Source organism: Cyrtonyx montezumae, unplaced genomic scaffold (assembly GCF_038088225.1).
Source record: "Cyrtonyx montezumae isolate F1298 unplaced genomic scaffold, pur_monq_1.0 scaffold_3, whole genome shotgun sequence".
In the NCBI taxonomy this organism is placed as follows: domain Eukaryota; kingdom Metazoa; phylum Chordata; class Aves; order Galliformes; family Odontophoridae; genus Cyrtonyx; species Cyrtonyx montezumae.
The window spans coordinates 29,747,749-29,760,738 of NW_027072034.1; the positions used below are offsets into that span (position 1 = coordinate 29,747,749).

At 40.1% G+C, this 12,990-nt stretch overlaps 1 protein-coding gene across 1 annotated transcript in view; it reads left to right on the forward strand.

Annotated features, from left to right (window-relative positions):
* The window catches only part of TMEM255B (transmembrane protein 255B), a 53,883-nt gene that overhangs the window by 17,800 nt on the left and 23,093 nt on the right, over positions 1-12,990 (forward strand). Inside the window, 1 exon segment of the mRNA XM_065741088.1 lies at positions 1,460-1,549. Within this exon segment, the coding sequence (XP_065597160.1) occupies positions 1,460-1,549 (90 nt within the window).

The following is a 12,990-nucleotide window of genomic DNA, read 5'->3' on the forward strand; positions in this document are numbered from 1 at the left end:
AAAGCCATCTGGAGGTCAATTTCTGGCAAATTTTTCCTGAAATCAGGTAGTGTGAAAATAGCTGGCTAAGCCCACTAATTATTTGACTGACTGCTGTGACTTGAAAAACAAGATAGGAATATCAGACAATAGTAACTTAATTTGGACTTTAAAGAGTGTAGATTTTTTAGTCAGGTTCTGTAGCATGATCCTGCCTCAGAGCCCTTGAGTCTGCAGTGCTAATAGCTTTCTGACAGATGCCAGAGAGCACCACACCCTTATTGATCTTAGATGTTTCATGCCAAGATCTTTACACATGTTCTACCACGCTAAAGAGCCTAGGGATAGCAGAGGTTGAGAGGTGATGCAGGCTTCAGCCTTACTACTGCAGGATGGAGCTGGCTGCAGGCAGCGTGCAGCAGGTTCTCAACATCAGGCAATGCTTTCAGCTTCGGGCACTTCTGCTTGCCTGTTTCTTCCCCATGATGTGGATTCAGATCACAGAGCAACACCTGTGATCACTCTGTCCTACCTGTATACAAACTATGGCCTTGAACAAACAAAAGAATAAAATAATTCATCAGAAAGCATTCAGAAGCTGTGAAATTTTTAGCCTTCTGCTTTTAAGTTGTACTTTTTTGCTGATTTACTGAAAGCTCCTACATCCAATGCTAACATTGCTTTGACCTGTATGCCTAATGTTATGGGTTTCTACAGTTGTAATTGCTTATTTGCCTAACATGCATTTTACCAAGGATAAAATGCATATTTTTTAAGGGATAAACCAGTGCCACATCCCTTACTGACGCTGAATTTATACTGTTTTTTTAGCATAACATATGCAAAAGAGTCCCCCTTTTTTTTTTTTTTTTTTGCAAGGTTTTGTGGTATGTTACAGGGCCTAGGCATGCAAAAACAGTACTTAGGTAATGCAGATAAGAGTTTTGTACATGCTCTTAACGCTCAGGCTAGAGCTGTGCTAAGGCTGTCTGTGACTGCTGAAGTACTTTCAAGCCCTTTGTGTTCACCTGCAATGAATTATGGACTTGAGAGCCTCAAGGTTTTAATGGGAGAACACCTGTTGAGGCACTAACATGCTGTAAACCTATTGGCTGTTGGTAAGGGAGAGGTCAAGTGTTAAATCATCTGAAGTCACATTGGTAAAGAGTTAGTAATGCTTAATGAACTGAGTTGGCTGATTAATATGGATGGTGTGGTGTTTGTTCTGTAGTTGTGGCATAGGGCTAAGCTTTGGTGGACTGTGCTGTGTCAACTCTGAAAATGACAGACTAAGAAGTACAGCCCTTCTGGACGTGTTAGTTCTAGAAGTCTGAGTTGTGTAATAAAGCCAGCTCTGGTTTTGTCGTGGTATTGTACACAGGGTGGAATAAGAAGAGCTTTTTTAAAAGAAAAAATAGTAAGTTTTCCTACTTAAATAATTATATTGCAAACATTACTCATTCTGTTTTTCTCTTCCCAGTTAGTAGCCTCCATCGTGTTTATCAGCTTTGGCGTGGTAGCAGCATTCTGTTGTGCAATAGTTGATGGAGTGTTTGCAGCACGGCATATAGTAAGTACAGTCATTTTGTCATCTTTCATTTTTTATAACTTACGTCCTTTTAGCAGGAAAACGTTTTATTTTGGTTTATGTCCAGCAGTATGATCTTTCTTGATAATTTGTTGGAGAAAGATCTTTTGGCAAAAATCAACAGGGAAGCCTATCGTGCTAATATCTAGAGATGGTGCCCACTGCTTATTCATCTCTCAGGGAGCTCCAAACACTGAGGTTTTGTAAAATGGTGTAACGATAAGTGTGATTAAAATGCATACCCGATTACAAATGGAAGATACTTCAACCACTACTAGCTTCTGTTTCCTTTTGCACGTAGGGTTTGTGAGCATGGTCAGAATTTGGAAAGTACCAAATGGTAATGAGAACCAGAAGTTCCATTGGAAGTTTTAGTAGGAAAGTAGATTGTGGAAGCACAAATGGAACATCCTGTTGGAATACAGGAAGCTGAGGAGGTGGCAGGCTTTTGTTAGAGATAGCGTGCAGGAACACCTACTGAGTTACAAATGATCCAGACTTCACCTCTGTCTGACATCAAAGGTTGGGTCCTTTACTTAGAGTGACTAATACTTCCAATATGTCTTCCAAACCCAATCCATCTTCTCTGTAATCGCGTTTTGTGCTAAACAGACCCATGTTATCATGGCCTGAAAACTCAGTTTTTACTCCTCTGGCAGAAAGTTTACGATCTTTAACGTTAAATATTTAACTATTCTAGAAATAGCATTACTTCCTAATGAAATGAAGCGTCAATATAATACTAGAACATTATCATGTCCGTCTACATGAAGAAACAGAATCTCTTATGTAATACCTAGAGATGGTATTTGTCTCCTTATTGGAGCATCAATAGCTGCATGGCATTTCTTATTTTTTTTTGTCACACTCTTGATGTGTCATTGTGGACCGAAAGTGATTCAGTTCATTGCAGTGCTTTCCAGAGAGAGTATGGGCTAGATAGTCATCAAAATAGAACACGAAGACACAAGGTCATCCCACTGGCCCAACAAGAAGGTATCTTGCCGTCCTAGGAGTAGTTCTGCATCTGGTAAAGTCAGTGAGTGGGCACAATTGGATCATCTGTGCAGGACGGGAGACTGGAAGGGGCTGCTTGCCACCCACACATTCCTCAGTGTGCTGAATATGTACAAGCCAATGACACGGAGCTGATGGAGTCATGGCATGATATGCTTCATAGAAATTCATTTCCATCTGTTTACATTTGTTTCCAAATGTTTACGTTTGGTCCATCTCTGCTGATCTCCTCCACATTTTATAGCATGAAGAAATAATCAGTGCTACCATTAAGCTGGACAAACTACTATCATGTCAGGGTAGGTACCTGGTCCTACATTAAAACTAAGGAGTATTCACATGGAAAACATAACCACAATGTTCACTTTTGTCTCCAGTGTTAGGGTGCTGATACCAGGGCTCCAGGTCCCTTTTCTCCTGAGGAAATAAGTGCTAGCTGAAGACAGGTTACCTTCAGACATCAACAAGTATAACATCCTCCTTCACATCAGTTTGGAATAAGAAATGTCTCCCATTTATCACTTTATTTTTAACTTCACTTGAGTTATGAGGAATGCTAAGAAGATAAATAATGATATTACAGATTTTTTCTCAGAGTGTGCCTGCTGTCAAATGGAGGCTATTATTGCTGCATAGGTTGTTGGTTTTTTTGCTGCTGTTGTCGCAATAAGGATGGAATAAGAAGATGTTTTTTGTTTTATTTTCTTTTCAAGAGGGCATAAAATTGACAAATTCTGCCTGGAAAGGAATGTATTTCAGAAAAGAGATATTTAAATTATTTAAGACTCAGATGAAAACACTTTGCTTAATAGAAAGATCTGGAGCACAGTACTCAGAAAATTAAAAAATGGAAGGAAAAGTAGCTTGACTTTTAAAGTGGTAATTTATTAAACCCAGATGTAATTTATTGTATAATTTCACCCTTCAGCTGCACTTTTACCCTTAAGAAGTAAAAAAAGAATAATTAAAAAAGCCAGAAGCAAATGGACAAAATCAAAGTTAGAATTAATGTGCAGTGATGTTATTTCAGAAAATTATGGTGATCACAGGACTCCATTATCTTTGCTAGCATTTCATTGAGACACTTCGTTATTCTGCAGATGAAAATAGCCTGGTTGTGCAGTAGCTAATATGGATGACTCAGCAACTTCTTGTCACCAGGAGACTTGGTCTCCCACTTTGCATGTACATTCCCTGCAGTATCTGCTCCTCTCCTACAGTGACTGTAAGCCTTGACAACTGATCCTTAACTTTGCAGTTATCCCCCAGGCAGACGCTAATATAGCCAACAGCAAGAAATTCAGTTAAGAAGTGAGGTAACTTCCTCCAAGGGCTTCCTGAGAAGGTCAGGTAAATGAAGGGCAGCAAAGCCATGGGCAAACAACTTAAGTTGTAGAGACAGATACTTTTTATCTTTTTTTTTTTTTTTACACACACTTCTTGAAATCATGGAATATCAATACCAACATGTCAAATCTTTTTTCTTGAAGCATGAGATAAAAAGGAACTCTGATGTGGCCAAAAGCTCTAGGAGAAACTAGAGACTCGGGAAGGATAAGTCCTCTCTGCTTGACTATTCAAAGCTGATCTTGTTCAGTGGAATTTATAGACCACATGGCATATGTATTCAGAGAATTAACTAAAAAACAACAGCAGAGATGAAGACCTTGAGATACCACCAGCAAGAAAAACATATACTAGTGATGTTGCAACTTGGGATTGTTGTCATTGTCTGTTCTCTAGACTTGTTTGGTTTTATCTTTTGTATGACAATTTTTCAGGTAGTTAATATAGCAATAAATATCCTCCTAAGGTTTTTCTTCTTCTCAGAATCGCAGAGTTGTAGGGGTTGGAAGGGACTTCCAGGGATCGTTGAGTTCATCAGTTTGTGGACGTTTCCCCTCATCCTATCACCACACACTGCTGAGAAGAATCCAGCCTCATCTCTTTGCCTCCCGCTCCTTAGATATTTATAGACATGGATCAGATCCCCTCTGAGTCTTCTTTTCTCAAGACTGAACAGACCCAGGTCTCTCAGCCTTTCCTCATAAGAGAGGTGTTCCACATCCTTTATCATCTTTGTAGCCCTCCGCTGGACCCTTTCCAGGAGATCTTGGTCTTTTCTGTACTGAGGAGCCCAGAACTGGACATAATACTCCAGGTGAGGCCTCACCAGGACAGAGTAGAGGGGGAGGATCACCTCCCTCAACCTGCTGGCCATGCTCTTTTTATTGCCCCCCAGGATCCCTTTGGCCTTCTTGGCCACCAGGGCACACTGCTGGCTCATGGCTAGCCTGTCATCCACCAGGACACCCAGGTTCCTCTCCTCAGAGCTCCTCTCCAGCAGGTCATCCCCCAACCAGTACCAGTGCATGTGGTTATTCCTCCCCAGGTGCAAGACTTGACTCTTGCTCTTGTTAAACCACATCTGGTTCCGCTCTGCCCAGCCATCCAGCTTGTCCAGCTCTTGCTGAATGGCAGCACAGCCTTCTGGTGTGTCAGCCAGTCCTCTCAGTATCGTAAGCAGGTGTTTTCTCCTAAAACACATCTTCATCCTGTCCTGGTATATTTTGTCCTGCAGTTCTCTTGTTGTCTAGTGGTCCTCCATTGGTTTTAACTACAATTTGCGTGTCTTTTTTTTTTTTAAATTGGGCAGGGAATAGAGACACCATATTTGGATGTGGCCTTATGAGCATCTGTCCAAAAGTAATTCACCTCTTTCTCCAGCCTACCAGGGATGTTTTTGCTAATGCTATCTGCCACATAGTTGGCCATAAATTCTGTGAGGTCACCCTTGCCAACATGTGTCCAACTTGTCTTCAGACACCTCGGGTTGTTTTGCCAAACTGTTACATAGCCAGCCTGAACTTGTTGCTTGGGTTTATTCCAGCTTTTATGTAGGATTTTACACTGACAAAATGTAGTCAAAAATTTAAACACAGCTGAACCTAAAGCTAAAGAACCTAAAGCTAAAAGGTGTATTAGATTTCTTTTCTAAATTTTTGTCCCCAACAGAAAGGAGTAAAGAGGTTTGGATGCTCTGTTAACTTGTGTTTCATTACTGTTTTTGGCTCTAAGGGTGAACTGGGATGAACTTTCTCTGTTTATAAATCTTCAGTCTTTGATGATGACCCTTATGTACCCTATAGTTAATTATCGCTACATCCTCTTAGCTGAAGTTCTGGTTTAATGTGGTTTATAGTTAGGCATGAAGTGCTTTAATAGGAAGCGTTTTTAAGTGTGATTTTTTTTTTCAAGAGTCTGATTTTTATGTGGTGCAATGAAGGGATGTAAACTGACAACTCAGAACTGCTGCACATGTGCTGTCTCCTTGTTATTGGAGTTAGGTTCCTCTACCACAGACACCTGTAAGGTCCAGTAAAAGCCTTGAACCTTGACTGTATTGATAAGCTGTCTTATAAGTACTTCCATGGTGTTCCTATGAAATCATTATTTCAGGGGCCTTGTGCAGCAATGGAAGGTGATGGTAGTGCCTTCTACTGGGATTGGAGCATGCTTCTAAAATCTTGACAAATGTTTTTATTTAGAAATCAGTGCAGAAAAAAAGTCTCCCCCTTTCCAAAGGCTGGCGAAAAGCACAATATCTGAATAAAGATGCTGCTCCCTCAGCTGCTAACCTTTAAATGAGAGTGAGCGGGGGTGGACCCAGGGTCACCCCTTCCTGTTACTCACCTGAGTTCCCTGGGTTAGCCACACCTTTTCACCTGGTGCTCAACCATTGGTTCAGGCCATAACCTAGCAATTCCCATACAGGCCTTCTAACATCAGCCTCTAAATTTCTTAGCTGGGTGGGTTGGAACATGTCTTTGAAAGAATGTGTAAGAAGTGTAATGGTTAGTGACTCTTCAAAGGATTTTAAGTTTCTTATGACAAACTGGCACCATAATCAGATGCACTTCAGGTCAGTTCTTATAGGCAGTCAATAACGTAGTACAACTTACTTAATTACCAGAAATTTGAGGAAACACTACGATAAGACACCATATTAGAAATGAAGTCTGAAGTGGGCTGTTTGTATAGGGAACCCAAGTAAGAGCTTGAGGAGAAAAATAACTTGTGATTCCTGGACTCTGTTTTTATAATCAGTTCAAGAATTCTCTTAAGTTACCACAAACAAGAAACTGAGAAAGCTCTGGGAAACAAAATGTTGGGAAAACTGGTCCAGAGAGAAGTGGGGATTTGTGAACTTCACTGTAAGGCACAAAATTTTGAGGGTTTTTTTGGTTTGTTCATTGTTAATAGATCTGGGACCTTTTTTTATTCTTGCTTCGGACTTCCCTGGGATGCAGCAGTGAAGTGATGGAGGAATAAGAGATCATGCGTAGGCTTTTCATAATGCTGGATAAGAAATTCTGTTAACCACTGTAGAGCCTGTGTGATAAAAATGTGATGTGTGATGCAGTAGCTTGAAAATCATATATTGTATTTACATGTTATAAGTAATTTTGTCTGGCTGAAGTATTTTGACATGACTGCAGTTACACAGAAGAGGGACTTCAAGGTGGCTCAGGCATGGCATCACTCATTTCAAGCAAAGGTTTAATTTCCAATCTCGACTAGAAACAGAGCTAGCACGTGAATTCTTGATTTACAACAGCAGATTCTTACAAGCTGTTCTCAACACTTCAAATGTGCAGGAAATCGAACAGAAAAAGAGAGAGGCTGACTCCAGTCCTGGGCTCCCTTCTTGTACTCTTTCTGACTTGATCTGTGTGCCGGTTTTACATTTACCGTAGGTATCGCTCTTTTCCACTGAAGTTATCAAAACTTTTACAGATATTTGAGGAATAGGTGTATAAAGGAGAGTGCTGTAGAAAGGCAGAGTTGCTCTTCTGCCATGAAATCTACAATGTGCATCAAACCAGGCCAGGCAGTGCTAAAATGTGCCTTGGATTCCTCTCTCCTTCAAAGCATCATACTTTTCTCTTCGCTGTCTCGTTTACTCCCTTTCATTTTTTGCTGATCTGGCTTCTTCCTCTTAATAGGGGTTAGTCAAATTGAAGCAGACCATGATAGCACTAAGCCCTGAACCTGCAGTTGAAGCAGTGAAGACTAAAATATGTATTCCTAACATAAGATCTTCAGTAAAGTGATTTAAGTGCAGCTGAAATCAGTTGACTGCTGAAGCATATCAACAGGGTAACTACATATAGATTTGAGGGCTTAGAAATTAAACTTCAGATATGTCTTCTCCTTATGGGTGTTAACTCAAAATGCTATTTAGTAAGAGTGACATTCTGTTAACTTACTTTCCAGGATGGGAAAATGGAGTCTTTCATCTGAGTGATGCTAATGTTAATTAGCTGCCATACTAAGTAATAGTAACATGACAGCCCCCATCCAGTGAAGAAAAAAACTGTATTGTACAACTGCAGCCCCTGCAAAAAAGGGGTGTTCATCTGGTTGTGGATTTTACTTCCTTCAGCTTGACCAAAGGATGTAGATCAGGGTTAGTTTGCATTGTAACTCCCTCTTCTGGCTGAAATACTATAAATACAGCCCTTCTTCCTTGGTGTGTTGGCTGTCCTTTTGGAGTCAGGCAGTCTTGATCTCTCTGGAATTCATTGGCTGTCTCTGCACATCTCTGTGGCTTGGCATGAGCCACCTGGAAGTGCTGAGCTCCAGCTGTGGGTCTGGACGCATACGTATTGATGCCTGGCATGTTCCCTCTGGCTTCAGCACTACAGCCACATACCTACATAAGGGAGATGAGCATTGTTTGTTGTTGTTTTCCTCACAGAAAGCATGTGTAAAATAGTGTTGTGTGGATTTTTACACCTTGGGGCTGAATCACCATGGCCATGAAGAACAATGAGTGACAATGAGATGGGATCAGCTCAGCTTTCAGTTGCAGCAAGGTAGGCTGTATATTGTCAAGCCTCCAGCTATCTTGTTTAGTTTAGTTCTTGTTTAGTGTCTGGGGTTGTAAGCACAACCCTCTTCTAAAGGCTAAAAAGCGGAGTGACCTGTGAGAACAATGGTCCCAACAGGAAGCACTGTGATTGTGTTACTGTATAGAAAGAGCATGCAGGAAAGCATCAGGATCCAGACTCGCCAGGCACTGGTCAGAAAGCCAGATCAGGGAGTTTCAAAGCTGGTGGAATAATGTATCAACCAGATCTACCTCTTCTGGACCAAGATTGGTGCTGCTTGGGAAAACATCAGGCTCGGATGTACAAAGGTAGGATCCAGAATTAGACTGGAAACTCAGAAGATCAGAGGCCAAATGAATGGACTTGGTAGGATACTGAGTATTTGATGCTGTAGCTTCCCTTCCAGGCAGAGAAGCTCTTGAGAAGAACAAAGAAGCAGTATTAGCACTCTGAGGTTTATCAGCTTCAACAAATATTAGCATATTTTGTCTTTTATAGATTACCAAGTACTGTTGCTCAATTCAGCTGTTCAAGATTAAAAAATTATGAAATTTAAGTAAGTGGCTGCCAAAAAGATGCACTCTTCTTCCCCTGCTTTCATGTTTCTGTCTCCCACTTTGTTCTAAGACTTAAGAGCCTACATGAAGGCAAATCTGTGTTCATCTTCCTGCTAGGTTGGCTGAGAATGTCTGTCCTTTCCCCATCTTTAAAGTATTTTGTGCAGATCACAGAAACTTGGTCAAGAATTGCAACACAAGTGCCCAGCAGCTTCACTGGAAAGTTCTGCATTTTACTACAGTGTTACATTGACAACTGGTGGTAGAATTCTCATCTCAAGGAATAACTAATTTCTCAAGTTAGCTAGCCTCACTGGAGAAGAGTACAAAATGTGTTTTGCATTCTGTATGCTTCTACATCAAGCCAAATTACAGCTAATTACTTTAAATTCCATTTCCATCCTGTATGACTCGTTAATATAATAACAATGTATAACATATATTATAAAAGTTTTGTTTTTTTTTTCTTTAGTTCAGTGACCTCTGGTTATTTCTGACTGAAAACAAGCAGTAGTCTGGTAATTATGTCTATGTTGTTGGTCCACCAGGATGAAAAGGGTTTTACTGACAAAATTCTTCAATACAAAGTGCATAAGTTTGTATTCTGTGCACTTTGAAGTCAATAGCCAGCTATCACACAGCATTACTAGTATTAGACCTCGCATCTTACACTGAGATGGGAAGCACAGACTGTGTTCCTTGAGTGCCAGTTAGTTACAGGAGGGAATTGATTCTTTTTTTTTTTTATAGACTTTATCTAAATATTGGAGCAAAGGAAGACTCTTGCATCCAGACTAAGTCGTTCTTCCAAGATTTTCCTTTTGAACTGTACTGCAAGATTCTATGACCATGCTTATATGATGGTTCATGTGTCCAAATGTGATTGAATATACTTGAAGCCAAAGGATGAATATTCTTCTTTGAACATCATAATCCAGATGTTAGAGCTCCTTTTGGATAGACATCTAGCCTAATTTGAAGAGCCTTGGAAGGAGTTTACAGGTATCTACAGATGTCAGTACATCAGGTGCTTTCAGCCATTTTAGATCAATGAAGCTCTGCGTTGCTGTCTGCTTTGACACACTCTCAACAAGCAAAACCTTTCAGGTAGAGATCTTTCTCACAGTAACCACAGTTACACCAGTGCTCAGAAACTCTTCCCTGGGCTGAAAAAGGGTTTTGGGGATGCCTTTTTCATCTTGTGAATACTTCCAGCTGATGTGAAAAGAACAGAGGAAAAAACATCCTAGCTCTAGGCTACAACCACTAGAAAAGTGGAAAGCAACAGGCCTAAGGAGGAATTAAGCATAAATATAGTAAAGAATCTAAATTGGAAGTCCTCTACCAGGGAGATGTAGCTAACTGGGCTAACATAACCCTGGAATTAGTGAACACTAATGCCCACTTGCAAAAAGAAGCTGGTTTACCTATAATCGTGGGTATTTTGTAAGGTATTAGTATCCATGTCTTCTGTGTTGCTATGGAATAGACTCAAGCATTGTATCCCTTTAACAAGAGTGGATAGCTGCCACTTCCACTCTGACCATCCCTGCAAGCTCTCCTGAAATCTGCAGTAAAGGGGTAACATCAGGCTGTATGGATGTTAGCAGTGTGGATGGGGCAGTTTGGAGTCAGGACTGAAAATGAGTCCCAGAATTTTATTTGGCAGTGCATGTATATAGCCTGTATGACTACTGCTGGATTGCTGACTCTAGCTCTTATGTTTCTTTCTGCTTCACAACAAACATTATCAGCCTGGGAAGGAGTTGGTCTTGGCATAATGAAAGGCTGCCTGATAACAGGGCTCTTCAGTCTTGCAGAAGAGTACAAGTGCAGTGAGTTGAAGTCAATGCTAAACAAGTTGAAACCATGAAGTGAACACAGCTTTGATGACAGTAAACAATAAGATCAGCTTTGTCAAGGATATGGATGGTTCTCAATCACTGACATCTTCAAATCTCAGGTTACTTTTTACATAATCTCATGAAATGTATCCAGAAGTTATGAACTTAATGCAGAAGTCTTGAGGTGAAAATATTTAGCTTTGTTATTCAGAGAGCCTTTCTAAAGTAGGGTATCTAAAGAAAAGCCCTGTGAACTGCTTTTATGGTCAGGTTAAATCTTATTGCTGGAATGTGTTCCCCACTGGAAGTTGTTTCAGGGTTCTCAGATTAAAAATGTAGAAAACTGTTAGAATTTCTAATGCATGTCTTCTGGGCTTGAAATCTGTGAAGGAAATACAATCTTTAACATGACCACAACTGAAATATTCTCTACTAAAAACTCCATTCCTCAGCTATCAGGTAACACACAAGACAACCCCATGATGAATTTTTGGATGCATCTAAGGGCTTGACAGCAAAACTGTCATCTGGCTAATATTTTCTAGGCTAGAAGAAATGAAATTTATGCTGTATAAGGGGGTACAGGAAGGCTTCAGGGTATTTTTATAAAGAATCTGTAGTCTGATGTTCCTCTTCCTCTATTTTTGGCCAGCTAAGTACAGTACGTATAGCTTGAGTTTATTGCTATTACAGAGGACCTGTGAGACTACTCCAATTTGATTGCCAGATATTTTTCAGTAAGAAAAATAATTGCAGTACTTTCCATGGAGGACTCCCATGAGTTTGCAGAGCCTCTCATATTAGCACAAGCAGAGCCTTCTGGTTATACAGTTCCTTTTTCTTTTATTTTTTTTCATAAAGTTCCTTCCAGGTTTAGCTAAGTTGAAAATTCTTAAAAAAAAAAAAATAAATTTTCTTTCCTGTTGTAACTGGTTGGCATTGTGTCAACCAAGCACAAATATTTGAACCATTAGGCAGCACACATGCTGTTGTTTGGATGCCAAAGAGTGAATCTCTTGTCAATGGCAAAGAAAATTGAGAGATTCTTGGTTTCTTTCCTAGTAGCATCTCTCTAGATTTACTATATACTCCCTATTTTTGCAGCCTCTGGGACAGGGCCAGTAGAAAGCTGTCCTAGGCCTCCTGGCTCTTCAAGACAGTATAGCATCAGAGCTTTCACAGTTGGGGAAAACAAGGGCTGGTCTAGCCCCCAGGGGACGCAGACATTGCTCCACTGGCTCCCCTTGTTGAGATCTAACAGCCCACACTGAGATGGGCTCATCCCTCTTTAATGTCATGAGTTTAGTCGTTCGAGCTGCAGTAAAACAGCATTGACATGAGAATTACTTGAAGGTACAATAAATAATCTCTTAGTACAATTGTAATAGTGAGGGAGAAAGACTACTCTTTTACTAATTTGAAGTTTCCATTTGGAGAAAATATTAAGAGAATGATATACATTTGAGTACATGAAAGCAAATGATTAAGTGTCATTTCTGTTTAATTACATGATCCTGTCTCACAGTGAGCGCAATGTCAGTGCATACCACAGTAGAATTTTCAGTGTACTGGGATAATAGTGAATCTGGCACTTCTAATTCCTTCGGCCTTAAAAATTATACTATTTTCTTTTAGCTTTGTTTTAGTGTAATTAGATGCTAACTGCACAGGCTATGTTGTAAATAAGCTCTAGAGATAAGGAGGGAGATTGTGTATTCTGCACAAATAATTGTACTGTAACCATAGAGGGAGTGTGAGCAGGATTTAATCTATATGTAAAATGACACTGCTGTTCTAGATCCCATAGATCATGCATAGTCTGCATCTGTAGAGTTCTCTCTGTGTCTCATAGAAATCCAAGAATCAATTGTTGGGGGTAATTGTCAGTTGTTTGATTGGATCCAGGGAGATTTACTGTCTACTTCCATCTTTAACCTTCTGTACAGAACACTAGCTATGGTGGAATTTATACAAAGCATATTAGTTACAATTCAGTCCTAAGAAAGGTGGTGACTGGGGCATGGTCTGCTCTGAAAAGTGCCATTACTTTCTTCTCTTGGACTGTCAGCAGAAGAGAATTCCTTTCATTGTTTCCTTTTCTCAGAAATGAC